Raw genomic sequence first — 27315 nt, 5'->3', positions numbered from 1 at the left:
TTATGACATATTTTTCTGATCATTTTTATCAATGTCTCTGCATTATCGCATTATTTCCTTTTCTATAGTTTGGATCATACTTAGGAGACAAGGTAAGCTCTACTCAAGGGAGACTGAAAGGTTGTAAGAACCTCTTGATTTCACTTGTTCATGGTGTTTTGTAAAGGTAACTTGGAAGATACAAACTTCCAAGGTAGTAAAACCAACCACTTAGAAAGCTGTGGGGTAACAGTGGTAAAGTCATTCTCACAACTTGTCAAATGACAGCATTCTTATATAGATGTTCTCAGATACGGGTATTTCAAAACCAGAAAGAGACAATATTAAGAAAAATTGGGAGAGAACAACAAATGTGATGGATGGCTTTAAGGGGAAGTAATAAAATAATAACTCACAGTTTGGCCATCCAAGGAAAAGAAAGAGGGAGGTTATAGGCAGCAAGAATAATAAAATTAAATTTCAGGGGAATGAAATTAAATTGGGGTCACAAAGAGCAGGGCTGTCCCTATCAACAAGATCTCCGGATTACTGAAAGGGAACAGTGATAGATAGTGCCATCATTTGAATCATTTAAACACTGACTAAAACAGCCTTAGCAGTTCTGCAGTGATTTGAAATAGATATGTCTCTTCTTCCATTTGTAAGTTCTGCTGTTCTACAATAAAGAAAACCAAAAAAATTGTGAGACGTTTATATTCCATACTGTATTAAAAAATACATTTCCAAGAAGCTTTAAGTTAGTACCACAGATGAGCAATAAAGCCTCAAAAGCCCCCAAATCAAGGAAGTCAGTATTTTTCATGGATTCTTTTGTAAGATGGTAACAAACAACAGAAACAAATGATTCAGACTTATCCAGCTAAATATAAAAAAAACTTCATATGGGCTCAAATCATTCAGAATCTAATGTTCACAACTATTTCTATTAACTCTGAACTGCTTTGTGCAGTATAATGGCTGGAGAAGCAATTTCAGAAAGCTTCAGGGGGAAAAGCTATATAAATGTAAGGGATGAAAGTTATGAAGTATTAACATGATGCTAAATTGCTGTATATCATATTTGCAATGGGCAGTTTACAATCTGTTCATCCTGATGGATTTAGCACAAGGGAGTCTGAAGTCCTGGCTCTGCAATTTCTGTCTCTTGCTAGTAATTTATGGTTAAATTGTACCCACAAATAATGTGTTAGCACAGAATGAGTTTGGAACCCTGCTCAGCCCAAACAGCTCCATTACACTCAGTGGAGCAGTAATAAATGGAAAGTAAGGAAAAGTTCCAGGAGATAATGAGTCTGAATACTAACGACCTAAACTAATACAAAAGATAGGAATGCAATTTATCAAAGAGTACAAAGTCCATTTGGTGTCTTAGTGAGTTATAAAAATATAATAATAATGATTTTCTGGTTTGAAGCCAAATGTCCTATTTTTCCACATTTTTTTCTTTACCCACTAAGATGCTGCAGAATTTATGAATGTCTTCTTTGTTCACTGCAGAATTGAAAATGTACTGCAGAATTGTCTCTTTCTATGATGCTTCAGCCACCTTCCTCAATACCCAGAAATTATAACTTTTAAGCATCTTAGTCACTTAGAGCAATAAATAAGCTGAAAGCTGTGCTCGTTCCATGAACATATAGGTTCATTTTTATCTTTATACAGTCTTTTTATCCTATGGAGAACACAAAATGAATTTCTTCTCAGCTAGAAAAAGAAATTATTGGAAGGATTATCTTGCAACCTTATGATTAAGTATAAATCTGGAAATAATTGAAAATAGATGTGAAACCTATAATCTCTTGCTGAAGTTGATTGTACAGCAAAACATCAGTTTGTCCATCATTCATATTTTCTTAATAACAAATAGTTCAGATGCATAAAGTAGCTTCTTAAATGTAGCTTCTAAAATACAGAGTTGGCATTCTCGTGAGAAGATGAATAACATAGCTCCCCAACTGTACTGGAAATGAAGATGCTTTCTTCTGTGGTGTATTATGTTTCTTCTTTCATGCAATATTGATCATATTTCATACAGTGACATCTGAAACAAAAGAAAATAGTATTATTGCACAAAAAGATGAGGTTAAAAAAAGCAGTCTTTTCTAATTTACTTTCGATTTAATGTCATTGTAATGTACTCCACAACTTTAGATTTCTTTTAACTTCACAGTAATGAATTTTCCTCTTTATTACAAATGAAAAAAAGATTGTAACTAAGAGACAAGCAAAATAGAGGACATCATACATTAGATTGGAGCAAAAGACCCAAATAAGGTATCTGCCTATAAGATGACATTTTAAGTACCTGCTCCACAGAGTATAATGCAAAAACCTGAGTGAGAAGCACTCATCCTTATTCACTGCTGAGGGAAGCTCAGCAATTTAAGATTATCTAAACAACCAGAGGGCAGAGCCAGAAGCTGGCCTAGAAAGCAATCCCCAGGTGCATCAAATTTGGTTTCCACAGATTATCTCCATCTATGCAGAGTTCGGTCTGGAACGCTCTTTTGAAGTTGGGGGTGATTGTTCTCTTTCCTTCAAATAACTGAGCAGGCTTCAAGCTCTCTTCCCCCTTCTGGTAGCTAGAGGAGGGAGAAAAGTCGTGTGTGATATCTGCCTCCATTCCACAACTTCTCACTCTGCGTCAGCTCCTGGGCCATGTCTTTATGAACTCCTCCCTCTGCAGCAGAGTGTTCAGAAGTAAATTTTGAGTATTAAAAGGGTCCTACTGCAGCCTAGCCAAAATAAGCTAAAGTATCCTAATGAGAATAAAATCACTTTAGAAGAATCTGAGCCACCAGCTGGAAGGAAGAATTTGCAAACGTGTGCCCGCCCTCACTTCCTGTAGTATGCTGGTATTTGGTGGGACAAATTTGGCAATAAGTGCAGCTTTTTTCACTTTCTAAAATGAAAAATACTCATCAGTAACCATCAATGAGGCTTTGGAAAGCTGGACTGCAGCTGCTGAAGTTGCACGTGATGAGCAACCTTGAAATATGAAAATGCCCAGCTCCAAATCAGGCTCGTTAGTTTTTAGGGAACTATACAATGTATGAGGGAGAAGTGCAAGATTTCTGCACTTCCTGTTCTCACACTGAGTGACAAAGCAAATGTAGCTTGCTACCTATTCTGGTAGTTCATGTAATTGGGGGCCCAGTAACAACATCTGTCTCCCTTTCCCTTTACATCATAAGAGCAGGGATGAGAAGTGTTTCTTTGCCTGTGAACTCATACTGGAGGCAGCAGCTGCTGAAGTGAGCTAGAAAATGACAAATGTAGGCAGGATATAATGTATCAAAAATTGATGCCAGCTAATGGAATAGAAGTTTTAAACAGTCTACACAGTGCTCATTACAGTCCTGTTCTGCAAGCAAACATGAGTGCTTCCCTTCAAAAACCTCTGTGTCTCTGTTTTGGAGAGAAACACATCCTGGTATGCATTTTAAGCAGGGCCCAATAATTGTGCCAAGAACCCAGGAATGTACTCAGCAGTCTGATTCTGTGAGCTGTCTGGTACTAAGAGGAGTTTTAGTTTTAATGTGTGAATAAGACCTGAATCTATTCTGGAAGCAGAAATAGTAGAGAAATTATCTTGCATGATATTTAAAAATTAAATATGTAATTCAGTGACTGCATGCACTCCTTACAACATTTAAAGCTGCATGTGGATCTAAATCTTCATTCATAGAGTTATCTATAGGGATTCATGAAAGCATAACAAATGACATCTTGCAAAAATGGCTACCTGGCAAATCCAATATGTCGGTGCTTGTACAAACTGCTGCCTTCAGCCACATCACACTCAGTCTAATCATGACATTAACCACAGCACACCTATCACTTCTGAGCACTGAAATGATGCTTTTCAGAGAGAGTGTCAAAAGGATAATTAAAGGTATCTCATCAATTTAAAATTACACTTACTGTTCTTTACAAATACATGTATGATTTCTAAAAACAAAGCTTAACTGTAATCTTCCTCTCGTTCCTGAGTACATTTGGTATGTGCCTTTGCCAGAATGTTTTGAACTGCAAGTTTCACTGTTTCCCCTGAATAATTTGTATCTTATGTTGTTTGTGTGGGTGTCTTGCTCAAAGAGACACATGAAAGAGGCATTCTTTTAAATGTGAAAATATTTTTGTAAAGCTGCAATCACAAAGGGAAAAGCAAACAAAAAATATTTTTTAGTTGCTTTTTCTGTTTGTGCTAATAAGTTTTGTAATCGTGGTGTTGAAAGACCTCTTTCAGAAAGAAGGAGGGGTCTGGGCCAAAGCCTGTGTAATACCCTAGATGGACTAGCACTGAATTTTCCTGGTCTTAGATCATGCTCTGTACAGTAAATTTCTAGGGAAGGGTGTCCTTAAAAAATGACAGTAGTGATAATACTCTGAATGCAGCTGGATAGGAATCAGACTCTCATACACTTGTTACTTACTGATCTCTGTGCCACCTCACGTGGGAGGGTTTGTGCCCACGTGCTTTTAGACTGTAAGAGAGGAAAGGGAAAAATCAACTTCTCTTATTTTACAGTGTCTGTGAAAGAAGTTTTCATCTTTTTAGCCATACACATTCTCTCCCCGTGCATCCTCCCTCTCAGTTCTTTATTTACCTCATGCTTTTGTCTTATAATCCATCTCACTGGAAGGTAAGATTAGTTCTTAAATTACGCATTCATTGGGAGACTGTCTTGTACATTTAACTGTAAAGCTACACTGTCACTCAGGAAATAACATAGAGACATGAAGCACCTTACATATTCAAGAATCTCAAAGCTTTTTACAAAGAGAGATGAAGTGCTGATGGCCAAAGGAAGCTTACTAAAAATCATTGGCACTTGCTGATATGGAACTTTCATTAGCCTTTATGCAGCCTTTGACACTTCAACCTGTTTCATTAAGAGAATTAATGGGAGGCAGGACACTAATATTATTTCATCTTGTCCTTGGGGCATTGACTGCCAAAGAGAATGTTGTAGTAAATAAAGTATTTGGGGTAATATTGACCGATTTGTGTGAATAACAGCTAAGACATGACATAACAACAGCTAAGAGCATGACATTGGACATTTTTTACAAAAAAAATCTCTACAACAGTTGGCCATAAGACATCGAGTTTTCTTTCTTTCTTCCTGGAACAATCAGTTCTGTATCTGTCATCAGTTGCCCCAAATAAGGTAAAATGTTGTTATGTCCTTAGTCATCTCTGAAGTTCTGAAATTTCTTAATGCTCCTTTTGACTGTGAGAATATAATGCTGCTTCCTCTTAAATGGGCAGAGGACAGAAATACTGTAAGAGAGGGCTCCCAATTACTCTTCATGCTATACACGTGATTATTATTCTGCTCTGATCACTGTAAGATTAGAGTGCCTCTTTGGTATGGAAGAGATCGTCTGCATAGCCAGTCTGCCTGGATTTCACACAGCCCAGGCTGCCAGGGAAAAGATGGTCCACCATAAGGGCAGGACAGAGACCAAGCTGGAGAAAAGTCATTCCTTGGGACATGTTTTCTTAAGCCTCAAAAGACAAGTTTAGCTGAAATCTTCCCTACAGAACAATGATATCAGGGCTAACCATCAGCAAAATCGTCTTGCTGAATGCTCTAGTGCCTTCAGATAGACAGTTCACCATATGTAGGGAGTTTTTAATGGGCATGGTGATTTGACTCTTACTTGTTCCCTTTTATTTCTTACTCCAGTAATTCTTCCACTGTTTTAGGGAACTGCTATTGAATCAAGTGCATTCAGAAACATTAGTTGTCTTATGGTTTCACGTGCTGCATTTTTTTAAGTAAAGGAAGCTAGTAGTCTAACTTTGATATATAAATTCAGTATTTATCCTTCTGATCTGCTCTAAGATCTGATGTTCTCCCAGATTTCTTGTTATCAGTCCAGCTTCTTGTTTCTCTCTTTTCATTTATCACAGAAGAGGCATTTTAGAACATCTAAAAATAATAGCTGATGCAAGTAGTGCTTTACAAATTAAAAGTACTACACAATCTCTATTTTAGCTGGGGATAAAGCTGACTGAGGTAATGAAGAGCCATTGGTAGAGACAAAAAAAATAAGCTAGTTCCCCAGAGCCTTATTCTAACATGCTGTCCCCTGAACAGCACTGGTCCTAAAGCAAATATTTGCCTTCCTGAATGAAATGTTCATGCTTTCTAACCAAATAAACAGGAGCCTCATAACTTGCACCTTTTGACAGCACTAAGGAAATACCTTTACAGCTGTCACACGTAAGCAGAGAACTATCTTAAAGCACTTGAGAGACTTGATTCATGCATTTTTCCAGGACAGTTGCTAATGCGATCATTTAACAAAAGATGGCAGAAAGAGAGAAGGATCCTTAATTTCAGCATTCAAATGCTATGATAATAGATACTCTGAAAATACACAGAGAGATTAAGTGACCCATGATGAAAACGTTCTCCTTTGGCAAAGGTACGGGTACAGAAGTTGATGAATTTTTTATTAGCTGAATTTATTCCCAATCAAAGGTCTGCCAAGCTGTTTCATCTTCTCTTTCTATTCTTTAAGACATAACACCTAACATAATCAAAGCAACAGGAGTGCTGGCAGGTCAAGCCCAGTGGTTACTCCAGGATGACAAAAGTTAAGTTTGGATGGGAATGGACCATGACATTCTGTTTCCAGCATCTAAAAAATTCTCTCTGCTGAACCCAATATCCTGGAAGGACATAGGATACTGCTGCTCAACTGCAGTGCTGTATAATGAAGGCACTGATTAGTAAGCACCCCTCAGTAACATATGCTATTACAAACTCAGAAATACCTGTTTCTAACCTGAGACTAAATGCTGGCTTTTACTACAGGAAACAATTAAAATGGGCAGTTATATGGGAGGTAGGGGCATGGGAAGATAAAGGTTTACCTGAAGAGATAGTTGACAGGTATCTGAAAGAAGAGGTCTGAAGTACCTGAATACTGCAGTAGCTGGGAGGAGTCCCTGGACAAAGGAAGAGGCCGCCCTAAGGAAAGGCTAGCGGAGGTCTGAGGAAGGGCTTGTTCACCCAGCGAAAGCTCGTGGCATCCGAACGGCAAAGAGCTGAACTCAGATCATCTGAAGACTGCTCTCAACTATGTCAATGACTTCCCAAGTGATGTTATCTTTCTCTATTTCTATTATTATTTTAAAATGGTAATAATGGCACCTTTTCATCTTTATAAGTCCTCATAAGATTTATGGATGGGAACCATTTAAAAAGTGGTCATTATTTTTAATTATTATACTACACTAGCCTGTAACCCAGCTAGTATCTCTCAGAAGCAAAACCATAATCTAGCTGTATTATTAATTTATTATGGAAGTAGTTCATCTTTTCCACGCAATGCTGTTCAAAATTCATTCTTCAGCTGTGCATTTCAACATAAAACTTCATTTTTTATAGTTCTACATGAAGCACAGAAATCAAACAGCACTTTAGTACATCATTTTTTCTGAGGCATTAAAAAGACAGCATGACATCATATTGAGTTTTCACTAGAACTCCATCCAATTTAAATATATGTAAATAAAGAAGGATCTTCTTAAGCTTTTAACCTAAAATATTTTCCATGTGCAGTAATATAAATCTGTGCAAATAGGCATAACCTCATTTATGCAATTGATATATTAGTCTGCTTCTATTACTTATTCAAGTGGCATCTGTTCCATTTCTAGGCATTAAAAGTATTGCTTAGAAGAGGTATTGCCTAGAAGAGGTATCCATTACTACCTGTTTTTTTTCAGATTTCTTTCATTATATCTGGACCTTCTGAAACAACTACTGGAGCCCAAGGGCTGCAGAGAGTTAGAAGTGGGAGACTAGTTTTAGTTCCAAGCTGAAACCAACTTCTAGCCACCTCTCCTGATTGGTTTAATAAGGACAGGGTGGACTCTCTTTTTTGTTTGTTTTGTGAATTTGATCAGCAAACTATTTATTTCAAACACAGAATTCTTTTTAGAGATCATGTGCAAATTGCTTTTCCTCTGTTCTTGTCAGAAACAAATGTCAGTGTAATACTGAACTCCAAGACACATGAAAAAGTGTCAGAATTTGCACTGTCTTCAGGGACACATGGGGTTTATCAGACTAACAGATTAGTTTATTGATCACTCTTGGTACCAGAAGGAAAACTGATTTTGTTTTCTTGCCGTCTAGCTTTTACAAACACATTTTCAAGTTTGTCATCTCTTTCAGTCATTTATTTTGAGCAGATATTGCCTACTATTAATTTAAAAAATACAAGGCAAAACAGAATAATCCAAAAGTTGTAAGATATTTGCTTACCTTATACACTTGATGCACCCACATGGCAATGCTCTTGTTCAGGAATTACAGGCAGTATCTCTGTGGTCTGTGCAGTAAGTGGAGTCTGTTGTTTGTTGTTCTCCACTACTGAAGGTTATAATAATTTTTATCCAAATTATGAAATAGCAAATATATCTGCAGAGTGTTAAACTTTGAATATGAAAATTTAAAATATTGAGACCTATTATAAATGCAAGATAGATGTACAGAGCCAGCTTTTCAGTGGAAGTTCAGTGCCTAGAGATGCAGATACTTGTTTGGAACCCCTGAAAGCACTCACTATATTTTGGTATTTAACTTCCTCTTGGATCTAGTGGGACTTTAACATGTTGAAAAGCCCCATAAAAGGATCCTACGTCTTCTTGGAAAGCAACTTGAAGGTAGGCACCTCAATTGCTCTTGAAAAGTTTACTAGTAGTCATGCAAATTTGGGGTTAAGGAAAAGTCTCCCAAAATACAAAAGCCTACAGTTGGCCAGTTAGGCAGAAACTGTGCAATTTGGAGCCTGTGAACTTTCCAATTCATTCTCCCATATGGGTGGCCTGGATTGTCGCTCATGAGCATGTGATACAGCCTCAGATAACTTCCCTGCCATATGCACAGGGACATGGAGAGTGGGAATCATACAGTTGCTGACACAGATATCACCACACATCTCAGAAACAGGTAAAGCCATAATAACACCTTTAGCACACTGACAACACAGTCACTGATATGATATCTTACTGGGATACAGATAAAGGAATGCAGAATTAGTAGTGTCAGGCTAATGAAGTCAGAGTTATTGATAAAAAACATTTTTCAAAGAACTACAGTAGAACACATAATATCTTAACTCCAGGTCCATCCTGTCTCAGACCACCTATAACTTCTCTAAACCTGCTAATGAGTTTCTGAGTTTCTACTGAGTTCATAGTGAGAGGATGGGCTATGACACTAGCTACATCCCTTCTCCACTTACTATCTCATTTGGGTTTCTCTCCTTTACAAATACAATTACAAAGTAGAGTTTGGATCTTGGTAATTAAGTAACTGAATATGAAAAGCAAAGTTAAAATAAAACCGGGGAAGTAATAAAAATAGCAATGGATCTTATTTCAACCTCAGGACAAACCTGGATAAAATGGGAATGTAGGCTGATACTCCCTTCAGAGCCAGTGTGTAACACTGTTCTGCGCACATGCATATTCAATAGAGAAATGGCCCCTTATGTATCAGTGTGCTATAAAAAGCTCCCTAAAATTACTCAGGCCCTACAGATTTTATCCTCTTTTCTGAAACATAGCAAAAGACTCAAAGTGGTAATTAGGCTTCATGTTTTATTCTGGAAACATCATGCTTTAGAAACATGTAAGTCTGTGATAAATGTTGAATACTGTGACAAGCTTTCCTTTTCCCCACATTATTCCTCTAAGCTGCAGAGGAAAAGACAACTGTTCAGCTATGTCAAGAATTAACTGAGGAGGATCGGAATCAAATATGTGATGCTCCACTTGGCCAAGATTAAACAAATTTCTCCTTTCTTGGCTTCCATCTACTTGATGCTGCAGAAGATGTATTCTGCCTGTTCTCCTTGCTAAATACAGGAAAGGTGAGCTTGAATTCACTGGAATGCCAGCCCTGACACTACAGGGACAGAGTTTGCTTTCATTTACAACCCATAAACTAAACTGAAGCTGTAGCAATGCATATGAGAGACAGCAGAATTTGGCCCGTGCTCTCTAATCTCATGGGTGACAAAGTATTATTTTCATAGAATAGCAAGGAAAACGATATAGGAATTATAATGATTGAGGGGAAATTTGTCTTTTTGTTTCTTACATGCATATTATAGCTGTCAAGCTATATTTCAAATGTTGTGCATGATACAAAGTCTGAACAGTCCAGAGAACAACTGCAGGCCAGAAATCTTGAGGTTTTATTATTTGAGACCTGGTTGCCACCCCGATCCTACAATGTCCCTCTTTCATGCAAAGTTATTAGATTACCATCCAACTGCTTAGTGGCTGAGGGTCTTTATCAATTTAAAACATGCATTTTAAACAAGCCACCCCATTTCCCATGTTACTACAGACTACAAAATTGCTATACCTAAGAAGTGTAAATATTTCCCTTTCCCTCCAAAATCTATGCTACACATTTACTTTTGCATTTCCTCTTGCCTGAACCAAGAGAGCCAAACCACACATTCACTAAGATACTGTCTTTCTTTTTCTTGTTATTGACACCAAACTTTGGAAATTTTTTATTTTTCCATTTCAAATGTAAGGATAAATGTTGATATATTGATGTCCCTATTTCATAGGATAGTTTCACCTTTTACCCTTTAAATGCTAAGACTGCAATGACTTAGCTCTGCATCACCTCATTGGTGGCCGCCTTTCTTCAGGCTCACCATCTTTCCCCTAGGAGAAACAGGAAATGTCTGTGTTAGTAAGCAAAGAGGCCCAAACTGCTGACTGCCAGCCACAGCCTGACCCACAGAGATGGGCGGCTTCTGCTGAAGCTTTTGCACTGGAAACAGCTGCAAGTGCATGGGAGGAATTTCAAGTGCTGCTGGGTGTTGAGGCCAAAACCTAGACACAGGTCATTGCTGATACTGAACGCAGCTGATCACAGGTTAGCTAGGTACTGTACACATTTGCTGACTCTGGGCTACCCTCATTTTCAGAAGAGAAATTATATGAATAAGTCTAAGGTTCCAGATAAGTAGCATAGATATGACAGTATAAGGACTGCAATAATACAACTTGTTATTCACAGGCTATTGAATTCTCAATTAAATACATTACTGTTTCTACAAACACAGTCTTTGCAATACTCAGTGACATGACTGGGACATACTCAAAATCTCTTTCAACAGATAGAATATGAATATTGATTTGATAACATTGAAAGCCACGAGCATCATCATATAATAAAAAGAAAACATACTGAAATACATTAGAATTAACTTTGCATTATTATGAGCCAGACAAGTGAATCAGGGAATCCTATATTTGTATCCTAAAATGTAATGAACCAAACTGTGGCTCTGTGAGCCAATGGAGTATCACTGAAAATGAGAGGAGAAGATATATACCATTTGAGCACTGTGGCAGAAGGCATTATGTTCAAACTGTCCACAGATATGTTTGGTTGTTCTCATAGATTGTAGAGTAATAATATGCTGATATGAACAACATGATTCCTGTCTGGACAATCCCTTTCTAGAATAGAAATAGGAGCTTTTTTTTTTTTTCCAGTAGACCCTATGCTGCTTTCACAATAGGATAAAAATAAATAAGAAATGTCATTCTTATACAAGAAAAAGAAGGTCTGAATGAGAAATTATAGTGGTAAACTTCCAGTAATACAAATTCACCCTTTAGCTTATAACCCATATACTTATATTAACATAACTTCCAAAATTAAAAAGCCCTGTTAGGCAGATTCACTCTAGGTACCAAAAGCCCTGATTTATATAGTCTGTGTTTCTTGTGCAACTTTTCTTTTTGAAGTGCAGTTCATACATACTGGCCTGCTCTCAATAGTAATTCTGTGCCATGCCTCCAGGCTTAAATTTTTTAGGATACAGCCATATGAGAATAGTCCTACTTAATCAGTTGCCAGTAGTGGAAAAGGTACTTAACTGGTTTAGGGAAAGTGGTTTAAGAAAAAGGTATAACAGCAGCATCAGAAAAGCTACCTTCCATTTCTCTGGAACTGAAGCTGATTTAAGCAGTAGGCTGCACATGACAGTTTAGCAGTTTCTATCTGAGTTCTTTTAATACGCTATGGGGAATACTATCCAGTCCTCATAAACACTATTAATAATTCATTAAGTTGTTCTAAAACCTTTTATACTGCCTCTTCAATTTTAGATAGCTCCTCAAAGAAAGCCTTGCAAAGAAAGGCTCTGATGTGGGAATCTCCCTAAGATTCTCTACCATGAACATGGAGCAAGGAACAGGCTTTTCTTCTGCAGTTCGTTTCCCAGGTACTACTACTATCAAGTCCTACTTGATATGAAAGTGCTGTGTGCACGGAAATACAGGTTAGTCACTTAAAGAATATTTACTTCCTGCACTGGAGAAAAAGCATCCCGTGCTCTCCCCCTTCTCTTGTAGCTGCATTTAAGGGCAACTGTATTTTGTCAATTCAAACCATTCAAGGGACTGTTTAACATAAATGCAATGACATGAACGAACCAAAGTCTAGAAAACATACTCTGTCAACATTTATAACCAGAATGCTTTAAAACTCTCCTCTCCTCTCCGTATGTATTTAATCCCTTGTAGTACTACATACTATTTCTTCCCTTCCTGTGGCTACCAGACTTAATGGTACGATTTATGGACACAGAAGCACTAACAGTTTCACCAGACTAGCATACATGGTGTAAATTACCTATTTGGGGAAGCACGAGCTCAAACATTTGTAGGACCACAGCCACTAATTTCCTGAGCCTGCCTAAGAAATCATTCTCATTCACAAAGCGTAAGATTTCTTCTTTTTCCTCCATTATCCTTTATGAATTTTGAATAACCTTTTAGTAGTACCTATATGTCTTTTCATCTACATGAGATACTGACACATCCTCTCAGAGCTACAGTTACTTATTCTCATTCCAGTGTTTCCAGGATGGTTGTACTGTCTTCTTCTATGGATCTCAATGTTTTGTTTCTAGGTTCCAGAACAGGAACCTAGGACTGTTGAAGGACAGTTGGACTGTTATCAAGGACTGTTGAAGAAGCAACCCATAGCTATTTATAATCCAGTAGAAAGTCTTAAAGTTGGAAACGGTAGAAAAAAATAAATACTTTTCGTATAGTCTTGATTCTACTTTAAATTATAGTAGTGTAAATCAGAAAAAGTTTACTGAATTGACTGGAATTATGGTGTGTGAAATCAATGAAATTCAGAATATAATAAAACCCATTATGGCAGTTCATATAGCTAAGCATCTTTCTTGGTTAAATGGATAGATTGAAGTGGCAGGAACATAGAAGTAAGAAAAACAGACCAATACTGGGCTCCTATTCCCTTCAGTATAGTAAAACTAGATTTGAATTTCCATAAAATTCCATCACCAAAAATGCCTTTGGATATACAACACTAAAAATGTCATTGTGAACATGCTGATAAAACAGGAATGGTATTAGTGAAGCTACTAAAGACAAAAGATGGCAGAGACAGATTCCTTTCCTGGGGGATGAAAATAATGAGCTCATAAATACATCTTAGAGGTAGCCAACACTAAAACTGGGGAACATAAATTGTACTCCCAGGAGAGTTCAGACAGACAGGCAGCTATTCACTCTTTTCTAGGTAAAATTGAAATGCCACAAGTTACTGCATTGTAGAGAGAAATTATTGAGTCTTTTCTAACTCCTGAAGAATTGACAATACAAAAGGCAATGTACCCAAGCCTAGATAACTTTAACTTTTTTCATTTGCTGGCTTCCTATGTGTTTTTGTTTCGGAGGGAGGATGTTCTGCTGTTCAAAGCTATTATTTTATATGTTCATGTTAATCTTTGAAAAGATAGGGCTCCTTTCATGAAACTAGAATTCATGGGTTTTATTAAAGAATATGACACTTCCAGCAATATCAGTAAAACTCAGACCGAATTTCCCTTCACATAGAGAAGGGTTTTTTTTACCAAACTGTAATTTTGGGAACAAAAACTTTGAGTTTAGCCATGCCACTTAATTTATCTATGCTAAACAATATATTCTCAGAAGACCAAATTTTAATAACTATCTGAAACTCTGAAGTTACACATTGTGGAAATTTTTCCCACAAATAGGCTACAGAGTGGCAGTAAAGCCATTCTGTGAGTCCTACTACAGCTGTTCGTTCCATCCTTTGATAGAAAATTTTGTCAAGAGTCATAAATGCATAGAGCTTACATACATGTCAGTACATTTGTGTATACTTTTCACACACACCACACACACACACACACACACACACACACACCACTCACACCAACCCCCAAATGTGGCACATGACCAAAATTAAAATGAGATAAAAAACAAAACAAAACAACAAAGGCATTAATGCAAGACATATAGAAGACTGAAGGAAGCACAGTATACATAAGCCTTCTTGTAGTTTCACTGTCAGGGTTATTTATTTCTGATATAAATGTGTTTCAATAATGAAGCCAGATCATACTAAATTTGTGTAGAATCAAGGTAACTCTGTAACTAAACTGAAGCATCCCGTGAAAGGAAAGGTCTTTCTTGACCTCCTCATGCCTAAGGCTTTGTTAGGTTTATATTTTACTTTTATATCACTTACCAGGAAAAAGACGAGTTTTAGTAGCAGATATAGTTCTTCTTGCATATCTGGAACCTCTTTTTCTTAGAATGCTTGAAACTGCTGCTGCTACTCTGTGTTTACGATCTATTTCAAACAGAATTAATTGTCTTCAGCTATGGAATTACATACAGCACTCATTAGAAGGAAAACTGGCAAAACCCCTTATGTTTAAATTGTTCAACACCTCACCTGAGAAAAGATTTCAGTGGCTTTTATAATTGAATTGATTTATCCTAAAAAATCACTGACACCAACAGGCTTACAGGAAGGTTTTGAAACAAAGTGAAGAGGGAACTTTAGGGACAGATGTTTTTCATTTTCCTGAACAAAATTTTCTGAAAATTCCATTCAGGTTTGCCCTTTTCAAATTATTCTTTCCCTTCTCTATACTGTGTGCCTTGAATAATTTTTGGAAGGTTATGAAAAAAGTGGCCATACCTGTTCCTGTATAGGTTCAGATCCACACTGCTGACAGCGGAATAGCAAGAACTGGGTGTCCTGAGATCGTGGGAAGCTGCCAGCTTCCTTGCAAGTGTGGGGATTTCATCTTTGGGGGAAGTGGATGAGAAAAAGCTCTACCCCTCCCAGAGACAGAAAGATAGAGCTGGGCTGGACACCCCTGACTGTCCTTAGCAGCCAGTTCACAAACTCCTCAGTCTTTGTATCCTTCTGCTGCTTTCTTAACAGCATGCTCTTGGTAGGGTTATTGTGGTTGATGACTGTGCAGCTGTTACACTTAACACTGTTCTACAATGATGACAGCCATTCAGGACTCAGCTTCTGACAACAGGCTTGCTCCAATTCTACATAACAGAATTGATTTTCATCTTTTTCTTTTAAAAACCCTAGAAAATTTCATGCTAAAGAAATTCATTAAATTAGCATTATTTAGATCATGATTTTTTTCTAAATACCCAGCTGAGATTTAATATGCTGTAGCCCTAAGCAGGCACTGTAACAGTTAGTGTCAAAGGACACTCTGGAAGTGGCTGAAAGACAAGAGTGGAAGGGTAAAGGCATAAGGGCTGACTTCTAATTTAACTCCTTTGTCATGCATAGATCAGCTGTAACTTCCACCAAGTCTATCATCTGGGTATTTTATTTTATGTACTCATGGAAATAACCTCATTAATATTTCAGAGGGTCTCAGAGCCTTGCAGAATTTCTTGGAAGATCTCAAGAGGAAATGAATCACTTCATATTTCTTACGAGCGTTCAGTAGTCTTCAGAAATTAAGAAAAAAGCTACCAACTGAATTGTGACTGTAAAAATTCTTAGCAGTTGTTTTAGACATATAATAATGCCTGATTCTTCAGGCAGAGGCACGACAGAAAAAAAACAGTATGTAGACTTGTAATTACAGATGGTATCATAATATATACGTATAAGGAATATGACAGTTAAACATAATTTTTATGTGCTTATCTTTTCATCAGTAACATTTTGACGTTGTTTATAATATTATATATTGTAAATTTAACAAATAAAAAATATTATTCCTGTATTAACAGAAAAGGCAATCTAGAAGACAATCAGTAATTGCCCAATTAGGACATCTTTTCCTTTGCTGTGGAAGGGCATTCCACCACAGTTCTGAGAAACCTGTATTTAACAGAGAACTGATGTCTAAAAGAAAAAAGACAGTAAATTGTTAATCATGGCTACTAATAGGAGTTCTGCATTAGAAATGGGATGTTATGAATCATACTCATGAAATTTATAGGTAGCTTTTAAATTACAGATAAAAGTCCTTCAAACTAGAGCATTTAACAACCAACTTGTAAAGACCTAATTTACGGTTTGTGGGATTTTTATATACATAAAATAGGACTTTGACTTTGGTTCTGGCAATAAGTAAAAAATAATATATTTTAACCAAGATAATATGAAAAAGAGTTTCTTTTGTCATTTTTGGATAGGGGGAGAGGCAAATGCTGCAGATTTGCCATTTTAAGCAACTATTTTGCTTATTCATTAAAAATATATACATAAAATATTTACTTTATGCAAAAATTTTTCACAGAAACATTTTGTGTGTAGGCACTCTTCTTCCTGCTGTTCAGTTAGGATTAAAGCTAAATTCCTACTGCTCTTTTGCTACAAAACTGCCTGTGAATACAGTAAGGATGATCAAGAGAATGGATATAGCTTATCATTTTTTCATTACCGCTGTGACCAAGATCTCCACCCTGCAGCTCTGGACTACAAGGGGAATGGAAAGCTGTCTGGTAATAGCAGCTAAATGCTGATTCTCTGGAGGCATTCTGCCCACTCCGGGCTGACACAGGCAGAAAGTCTCAGGAAATTGCTGTGGATAGCACTAAGTGCTCTTACCTCAAGTAACATGTTAAGTAACACTCTTTTCACACTGATAAAACAGTGTGGCCTCTTTACCACCTACCTCTGACTTCTGATGAAAAGCAAAAACCAGCAGCTGACAAGAAGTCAGTATTCTGTGCTGCTTTTGCACAGAGAACATTATGTTGGTTGCTCAAAGGTCTCACACTCAGGGGAATGCTACACTTTTACTCTTGCTTTCTCTTGGGTATATTGCTAGAAGAAATACTGTAAATCCCTATTCAGCCTCTGTCTGAAGTGAAATGCATGGGAGGAGCCTGTCTTAGCTGGTGAAGTCATTATGTAGAAATAATTGTTTCAGTCTCTGAACTAAGGACAAGTTCTCTCCTAGTAAAGTGATTTTTTTTAATTACTTGGAACAGGCATGAGTGCTGACCTCAGAAATCACAGTATTATTTTCTTTGCTGAAATCACAGTAAAGAGAAGAAATGTTACCTGGGCTTACTTCAGCTCTGGAGTTAAGAGGGCACAGCCTGGTTGACCTCTGTGGCACTGCACCACCATTGAATTTAGATGAGCAGTTTTTAGGACAGACAGCTGAGTGTATATTTCCTCATACCTATCCCATAATTTGCCTTGACCCTGATCTGGATGAATCATAATCACGGAAGGAAAGGGTATTTCAGTCTCTGCTTCTGTTTGGTAATTGGCATTTCTGCTGAGACCTTCAACAAGGTTCAACTGTGATCTTTTTATCTATTGGAATCAGTCTGAAACCAGAGGTTCATTACACCAAGGACCATAGGCTGTCAAGGGTCTGTCAGATACAAACATATTTCATTCACCACCACCAAGTCTGGATTTGCATTGGCAATTCAGAGGTGAAGGGTGATAATACCAACAATCTGTGTATTCCAGTCCCTTTAAATGAAACTTTTACCATATTACAACTAAAATGTTATTGTCTGAACCACATTAATAATCAACAGCTTTGTTACTGTAAATCAATACATTTACATTGTATAGACATTGTATAGACATGAATTTAAATTCATATAGATTGACTTTTTATTACTTACAGTTTCGTTCATTTTCTTGGATGATTTTGTAGACGACAATTGAAACAGTGAACACAAAAACTAATGGAATCATACTGAGCCATATGATCTTCGTCATACACATGGGATCTGTCCATAAAATGTAGAAGAGAGAAAATGAAGCAGGAAATGACTGGCAGAAGAAAGCAGAACAATCTATCGTGGCTATCTTGGTAGGTTTTTGGATCATGACTATTCCTGATGGATGGAAATTTAAAACAAAAGATAAAATTGTGCCTTTCTCTTTTAGCCTTCAGTGTTATTTGCAATTAAGTTTACTATCTGGAATTTAGCTTCATTTTAATCTGCATCTCTCTTTGTGTCTAAAATAGTTATAGGTAGCTAAGTGAATGAAAACTTTTCTATTTGTGTAAACTGTTATATGTGATTCTGACAGGAAGAATATGCTTCAAAGATGAACTTTTACATTAAAGGCAAGACAAAGGTAATGTATATCCCCCTTTCTGTTTGTGTTTTGATGGGACACCAAAGGAATCAGCCCACTGTCCAACATACACCTGTACTGGCATTCTCAGCCTCCTGGTCCATCTTCATACATGGGAGATGGTAGATACTACATATAGAAAAATATCATTATCAAATGGTGAAGAAATACTACCTACAAGAACCCTCTGCAGAATTCTTTTAACCAAAGCTGTTTGGGACTGGGTAAGCATAGGAGGAAGGCTGTTCTTTTGGTCAACAGCTACTGCAGAAATACACCCACATTCCCCATGGAATTAGTTCAGTAACTAGTACAAGTCAGAACTATATAGCACAGAGAAAGGATGTGGGGGAACTTTCCTCCCCAAGAGTTTAAAAGTCCTTTCAAACCTCTTTGGCAGCTGCATATTAATATACACCTTAGCATTGTCAAATAGTAATAATAAAAAAATGTGAGTATGACTCATATAAAGTCAAATTACAGACTATATCCAAACCACTGTTTTCCTACCCTTGACTTAGAATATTATGATTATATCTATCTTAACTTCCTTTGTTTCTTCTCCATTGAGAAGTCCTAAGGTAACTACCAATAACCCTATGGCTCTTTGATGAAGCACAGTTTATCCCTCCTAATTCAGAAGCAAAAACATCTTCTATACAGTCATTTATGCCTTCTGCTTACAAAGAGAGTACTCTACCCCATCTTGCAGTGACTTGTAATGACTTATAAATCAGCATTGCCTAGTCAGAGCTCTGAGCACCTCTCTAGCTTTGTTTTGAAGTAACTAGAAAAAAAGGTGTGCTCTCAATTCTTAATGTTGATTTGAGATAACCACTTCCAAGGTTGATCACCATTAGTGAAGGATGGTTAATTCACAGTTTTGACACAAGTTAGTAGGGCAAGTTAAAAACTGTACTCATAGCTAAAGTACACTTGCTTAAAAAACCTAAACTGCCTTCAGTAGATTTTACCTAAGATTGTTTAATTCAGGTTTAGCCAACTCAAAAAGACTCATTTTTTCCAGCAAGGCCACAGCATAAAATATATTTGCCATACAAAACTAAAGGAATGTAATAATTCACCAGTTCCCTGATAGCAAATGTTCCATACACGGGCTAGAAGCCCTGACCATGCTCAGGCGATCAGCCAAAAAACACCTGCAGCACAAAGAAATTTAAAAATCTGACTGGCTGTCCTCTGGGAAAACAAAACCTAGCTCAGCTGAAGATTTCTCTTTTAAGTATACTGTAGTAAGGCTGAAAGTAGGATATTGCAGCAGGACATTAAGAAAAGTCAGATCTGTCCCCTGATTCTCCTATCGTTGAAGTTGATAGGAATTTTTCAATTAACCTCCAAGACAATATGATTATGGCACTATGGACAAAGGTAGGGGGAAAGGCAATTCCAGTTTTTGTCATACATGAATGTTGGAAGTCTGCCAACATTAAGCAAAAAAAAAGCTAAGTGAATTTACAGACACTTATTTTTCCATGTTGCTTCTAGGAAGAAAATACAGCAAAACTTGCTTTAAATCACTCTATAAAGAATGTCATTTGCCTACCAAGGATGGTCTTTTAATAAGGGATGATCAAAAATGCATTTTTTTCTTGGGGAATACTTTAAAACGGTTGCTGAAAGCAGAGCATTACCTATTGGAGACTTTTTGCAAGATTCCCATTGTTTCTGAGTTTGATTCCCCTTCTGACTCTCCTTTGTAACTTACATTCCACATAAGATTTCAGCTGCAGTGAAATATTTATACAGTCATTTTGGTCTTCCATCATTGCCACTAGACAGGAGTGATTTAGGTATTCTTCAGCTGCATTTCTTCCTCTGACTATAGAATTGTTGATGTGGACTTCCAGCATGTAGTAAGTTTTATGCTCTTCTTCTTCATTCTCAGGAAGCATAGTGAAATTGAAATATTTATAAAAATATATGAGATCTTCTGTTTTCACTTCAAAAGAGCCTTTTGTTTTTGGATCTACAAATTAAAACAAAACTGTTATATAACATACAGTGGAGAGAGAGAGAGAGAACTTTCATAAAGAATGATAAAATAAGCTCTTTGTCTCATTTGTGAAAACAAATAGTATGATTTTACTGACTATGATAAAATGGACAAAAGGATAATATGTAAAATTATTCTGAAGAGATCTTAAGAGTATTGATTAGCTAATCAAAACACATTTCCTCTACCATAATAGCCCTTTTTTGCTTTACTATCAGCTTCAAAGCTATTCAGTTCTTTTTGTTGTTTGGTCTTCTGTTGACAAAGATAATAGAAGATTGGACTATGAAAAAAATAAAAAATAAGTGAAAGCCATATGATGATAGTTATTTGAAGTGTAATCTAGTCTGTCTGCTCTCTGTTGCAGAAAGTTTTGAAAATTTCACTTCAAACCACACAAGCTGTAAGACTTGCACCATGCTAACAACAAATATGTATTTGAGATTTTGTTAGAGTTGTATAGGTATAACTGAGAATAGAATTTGTCACATATTTTTTGCTTATTTATTTTCCATACTTGTAAAGACAACTATTTTGTAAGAAAAAAATGACGTAGTTTCAAAAGAAATGAATTTCTTCTACTTAGTACTTGGCCTATTGCCCCTGTTGCTAGCAATGTATGTCAGAAAAACAAAATTTGGAAGCATCCTCTCCCCCAAAAGTTTCCAGACACTTTGCAAGAGTACAAGGCAAAGAAGGAATACGATGCTACTGCTCTGAAAAGATGTCGATGTTGCTGAACTCTTCTCTGGAATGCTGGACCCGTCCTTATTCAGTGTTGCCTTCTATAAAAGGCCATTTCTGATACTACACAGTTGTACATAGCATAGACTAGAAGTACAAAAGTGGTTATTTTGGCTCTTTTAATGGTTATTTGGCTCTCTCTGTTGTATAGTCGCCATCTAAGTAGTTGCCATCTTTGAATTAGTTCTTCAAATACTTTTCTCAACTTTTCATCATATTATATCAGATATCAACGTGATATTGATACCAACTCGTCAATGACATTTAAAATCAAACTCTGCATGACAACTGATCAGAAACCCCAACTCTTTAAAAACAAATTAAGGATTTTAGAAAACACAGCATGAATAAAGGAACAAAGATGGAAACAGAAGAGCATTCATAAAACTCACATGGCTGAGGTGACATTTTCAGCAGAAATATTCCTAGTGGTTGCTGGAAGAGGTAGGGGACACTCTTTCCACTCTTTTCTCACAGCCATCTCTTTTGCAGACCAATACAAAGCCCCTTAATGACAATGGGAATCATCCCACTAGATTTTGCACAAGATCCACCCCCAAAAGAAATCAGCATTTTGCTATCCAATTTTTTCACTCACGGACAGGAAAGAATGCCACTTAGAATCTGGCATAAAACCTGCATTTTGTAGCAACACAAAGATAAGCTATTAAGGCCAAAAAACAATATTCATATTATAGTCATGTATAGTAATATTTAACTACCAAATAAAAACATATATCTTTTGTTGCAATTATCTACTTGCAAATTAAGAGTTCTTTTTCTCTTACTTACTTTTTTTAACTACTGATCTTGGTCCTTGGGGAACAACATTTCTCTCTCTCTTGGATTCACACTCTGAGTACATAATATGTGACTGTTGTTCTTTGCTGGAGGATTGGCAAATACACGGAATATTTTGGAAATTGAGATGATTTACAATGGCCTTCAGTAAAATAGTCTGGTTCTTTCTTCTTTGTTGCCAGGAGTTTTTGCAAGAATTGTTAAAAGTGCATAGTGGAAAAGTAGTATTATTTAATGAACAGGTATCCCTGCATGATATAATTACAGTGTTAGCTGTAAAACAAAGAGTACTGTATTAGCAAGACAATCATATAGGACACATGGACAAATATGTGCATGTATCATGTAAGATACTTTTAACCATCATACAATAAAACACAAGGTTTCTTTCTTGAGGATTTTGGCAGCATATTGAATACATCATCAAGTGGGAGAAAGCAAGCACAGAATATTCCCACAACCTACATGCTGGATTTTAGGGCTGAATTATGCTAAATCTCTTCTAATAATAACTTGCATTTGTGGTGGTATCTAGTCATATTCCTGTTTCAAAGCTGTTCAGATCTGATTGTGTTTGAAAAGAAGATGAAGCCTCTCATATTCAGAGAGGGAATTTAGCCCTGGAACCATACGGCTACAATATACTAGTATGATTACAGTGTAAAATAGCTATAATCACAATGAAAACTTTCCCTCCAATGACAGTGGAACTGTACAGGGAAACTACATAGAAATGCACCCAAATTCTGACACAGCTTTTATGACCTCTTATACTCATAAAAATGAATCACCAAACATGAAATCCTAACTATGACCAACTTTTTTGCCATTCTTAGTCAAATTTCAATATCAGATTACTGTAGCTGGAGTACATTTATGCAATTCTGGCAAATAACAAAAAATACATAGTATTAATTATTAGTGAGTGGGTTTTTTAGCTGCCTTTCACATTAAACTAGGGCTTTATTCTATGAATCATTTATATTTTCACTTGAGTTAACATTGAACTATTTTTTCAATATGAAAACAATTTAAAAGTAAAAAATTACTGGGACCCAACACGAAATGTGTCTTTATGAATACAAATAATCACTCTCTCTCTGTTTGGAGATTATGCAGTACTAACCCATAGTTTTGTAGTTCCACTTCCAGTTCTAGTGGTACCCTTTCATCTCTGTGAAGATGAATTTATGCATCTAACTCCCATTATGAGTAATTGGAGTTGTATGGTCATAAATCATTATGTATAGAGAAGAAAACACGGCCTTTAATTGCTCCAGTACTCAACTGCAATCTGACAGTTTCAACAGGCCATCTGCGCCTGCATCCAGGGGGACTAACCTCAAAGTCAGTTCAGTGAAGGACTTCAGGCAGGATACAGAAATAAAATCCAAAATCAAATGCCAAAGTCAATCTTACCTTCACTTTACTAACCCTACATCAGAGAGTCATAAACTCCTCATAAAACAGATAATAAATTGACATGTAAAGTATATATCATATGCAGATAAGAAGATAATTTGTTTTACTACAAAAAGAAAAATGTCAGGCAAAATTTAGGGCTTGATCTTTCCCTTATATAGGTCAAAGATTTTCCACAAAATGCTCATGATCTGACCCCCACAACCTGAAGAGGAGCAAGCTCTTGAAAAGAAATTCTTTCAGCCTGAGTAGGAAGAGTTTTGTGCAGAGAGTCTATGTGGAAATGAGCCAGGAGTAAAAATTAAATTCTTATCTAATCTCATGCAAGGCATATGTGCATCCGGGCAACTAGCCTAAAACCACTGCTACAACTTTCAGGGTCAACTAATGGCAATTCTCTACTATACCTGTTTCACACAGAAATTTGTACACAACTTGCAGATCTGCTGGCTGTGCTGTGACAGTAGCATACATCCGTGCACAGCACCGTGAACTCCATTCTGCACTATGTGTTCCACATGGCCAAGCCAGCTCTGGTGCCACCTTTTAGCCATGTTATAGATAGGTATAAAGCACATCTGATTAGAAATTTTGTATGCTGTCCTATTAGGGAGGGTGCTTACCATCCTCTTGAAGAGCTTTACTGAGAAGCCATCCAAATTATAATCTAGTGTCAACAAAATGTATTTTCTTTCAACTCATGGGACTGTGGATTTTGTAGGGAAGGATATATATGGCTGAACACTGTAAGCATGACTGGAAAAGGACGAGATTTCTCAGTGGATTCCATGGCAGACAGACAGAGCCCTACCCACAAAAGGCTTGCTGCTTAGTGCAGGACTGGGAAACGTTCCCTCCCAAATGTAAGCATTGCTGGAAATGGGTAAAGGTTCTGGGAAATCTGAATGCAGACAAACTTTACAGTTATAAGGATCGGTGAGACCAAACCATGCAAAGTGTCTCTAAGAAACTTTGTTTTATTTTCAAAAATCTGTAACTCAAGTGCTCAATGTTAAGAAGTTCTGAGATTATGAAATTCCTTTGATAAGCCTCTATTTACAGTTTTTTTCTATAGAAAATCCAATTCCATTAAAATGAAATTATCCACAGGGAAAATCTGAATTTGTAAAAAAATTGCTTCCCATTAAGAAAATCATAAATAATTAATTTTGGATTGGCTTGACCTTTCATCATTTCATCTGTCATATTCTGTTTTGAATCAATTCAGCAATATATTAAATTGCATTTTTATCATTGCCTTATGGAAATGATAGCAGTAAAGTCATATAATATTGCAGTGATACAGCTTGGTACAACTTGGGGAATACATGACTGATGGATTATGTGAGATACAGTCCATCAAGCTGGACCGAGAGGAGAGGACTGGGATTGAGTACGTCAGACTCTAAACCTACAACTTCCTGTTCTAAAGCAATGTAGTCTGAAGCTGCAATGACTTGTAAACAAACATTTGCTTTACAAATGTAAAGGCAACATTTCACTTTTGGTAATGCTGAACTGTATTATAGATTTTTAAAGGCTTGGTTTATTGCAAATTTGATTTTCCCTAAAATTGCTGTTCAATGAGAAATTTCCAGTTTTATTCCCACCATGTTTCACTTACTCCTCTCTGTACTTTTTGCTCACCTGCCACTTTAGGGGTTATATTAAAAACCTGAAATACCCACAGCCTTAATGTGATCTTAGAAAAGTATGTGGAGTTAGGAGGTCTCAACCACTCATTTAGGGTTCAGAGGAAGATACCCAGAGACTGTTTCACATCTCAAAGATTTCCAACAATAAATTTGTATCCGTAAGTATTGTCCACAGCCTCACGTGGCAGCCAGCAATTTGGAACATCTGCAGTAAAGTAATTCTGTACATCTTAAGTTTGATACAAAATCTGAAATAAAACCAGTTTCCACCATAAGATTTTCAATGAAGCACAGCGACCCAGATTCCTTGGAATTTTCAAAGTAAGTTGTTCAGCATATTTATTCTCTCTTATCTTAATTTAGACATTGTTATGTAGTTTTCAGAACATCCAAAACAGGATAATGATTCTAAATTCCCTAACAAAATTCTATGCTGCATTCTGCTTAGATATTTCACTTTACATGCACAAAGAACTGGACCTTCTTCTTTAGACATGCTGTGGTGATTAAGTTCGCATGTAGATATCAGAATTGCAATGAACATGCTATTACAGGATAAAGCACCTCCAAGAAGAGCAATCTAGGCAACTGATCATAGAAAAATGCAATTATTCTTTGATGATTGACAATAATGTCAATATGTTTTCTTCTGGCAATATTCATGCCATTGTTTATTTGTGTAGTCTGTGCTAGCAAAGAATCTGACTACTGCCTTAGCCACTTCTGCATGGCAGTAAAACATTAATTACTCCAACATCTTAAATTGGCTTATTTCTACAATATTTGAAGCTTACAACAGTTTATCAAGTTTGTTGTTTTATAATCTGTAAAAACCAATTTATTATATTCAAGTTAGTATTATGGTTATTCTTCTTGGTGAATGAAAATAAAAATGTAAATATAAATAACCTAATTTGGTATATTTTAATACTAAATTTCTGCAGAGAAACTATGCTCCATAAATAATTTAATGATGTCTGGGAACACACACCATTTGTCAAAGGGATGCTTTTTAATATGACATTGATCTATTCAAAAGCTTGCTTAGAAATGTCTGTGACAAAACTATTTAAATATTAATTTATTTATGGATTTTTAATAAAGCACTGAATGCATGACTCATACACATATATTTTGCATTCATCCTAAATCCAGTACTGACCTTTAGGATTACTAAGATGTATTTGGAATTCTTGTTAAAAGATTTGTTTCACTCTGTTATACACATTCTGCTCTATTTTTTATCAGGTTACTACTGCATATCTCTTCCTCAGACATGATCTCATACCAAATAGTAACTGTACAAATATTCACAGGCATTTCAGTACAGGGACTTCAAAAAAGTTATCTTTTAAGACACAAGTACCTGCTACAGAAAAACATAAATATTTTAATTACTCTCTTTACAATGAAGATCATAAAAGAACAGTTACAAAAATAGTTACAAAAAATTTTGCAGTGCACATAAATGAATGACAAACTTCTTTCAAATTACCACATATAATTAACTTCGTTAGTTAAAAATCGGAAGAAAATAATACATATGTTTTACAAAGTTCATATGACTATAGCATCATAACCATCCGTTTTAAGAAAGTATATGCTAACTTTTCAATTGTAACCAGACCTTAGAATAAAGAAAAGGCTATTTTAAAAACTGATCACTCACCTTCATGGACTTTGAAAAATTCAGGTAAACATAAAATAAACATGGTAATTATTCCTATTGCTAATCTGAAGAGTTCTGATTTTCTCAAAACCAAGCACATGTCACTGAAGCAGTCCCATCAAGCATAGTGATGGTGAGTTCCTTCCTGGTTTAGCTTCAGACTTAGTGTGGGCTTTATGCAAAACAACTCCTATTCATTTCCTTTCTCTAATATGGCTTTTCTTTCTACTTCGTGTTACCTTAAGTAATAGAGAGCCAAGTTCTCTTCTTGCATTGGCATAGATGAGGATGACTCAAATGAATATAATGAAGATAAAACTAATGTACCATGATGAAAATAAGAGAAGAATCATGCTTAGAAACTATTTTATTCATTTGGGGTACTTTTCTTTTAGGAACATCACCCTCTAATGGCCACTTTCATATACCTTCTAAACAGTAAATGAATCATCTCTGTGAAGGAGTCTTGTTCTCATTCGGCCGAGAAGATTTTTTTAAAATGAGTCAGCCCCAGATGAGTCAAATATGGAGGTTTTATTGTTTTATTTA

At 36.3% G+C, this 27315-nt stretch overlaps 1 protein-coding gene and 1 long non-coding RNA gene across 2 annotated transcripts; both read right to left on the bottom strand.

The window, feature by feature from the left end:
- Positions 1 to 685: 685 nt before the first annotated feature.
- Positions 686 to 4616, bottom strand: LOC136992201 (uncharacterized). The gene is made up of 2 exons (XR_010884284.1): positions 4437 to 4616; positions 686 to 2041 (listed from the first exon to the last, which is right to left on the bottom strand). It is a non-coding gene; the product is annotated as an uncharacterized lncRNA (long non-coding RNA).
- A 3676-nt stretch (positions 4617 to 8292) lies between these two features.
- TMEM156 (transmembrane protein 156) lies at positions 8293 to 26904 on the bottom strand. Its single transcript, XM_067298135.1, has 6 exons — positions 26767 to 26904; positions 22012 to 22293; positions 20188 to 20448; positions 17999 to 18106; positions 14601 to 14705; positions 8293 to 8396 (listed from the first exon to the last, which is right to left on the bottom strand). Exons 1-6 carry the CDS (start codon positions 26864 to 26866, stop codon positions 8293 to 8295), a joined length of 960 nt encoding a protein of 319 aa, XP_067154236.1. The 5' UTR covers positions 26867 to 26904.
- Between the last annotated feature and the right edge of the window lie 411 nt (positions 26905 to 27315).

Source organism: Apteryx mantelli, chromosome 5 (assembly GCF_036417845.1).
Source record: "Apteryx mantelli isolate bAptMan1 chromosome 5, bAptMan1.hap1, whole genome shotgun sequence".
Taxonomy (NCBI): Eukaryota; Metazoa; Chordata; class Aves; order Apterygiformes; family Apterygidae; genus Apteryx; species Apteryx mantelli.
The sequence above is the reverse complement of the archived record's forward strand: the minus strand, read 5'-3'. Positions and strand labels throughout refer to the sequence as shown.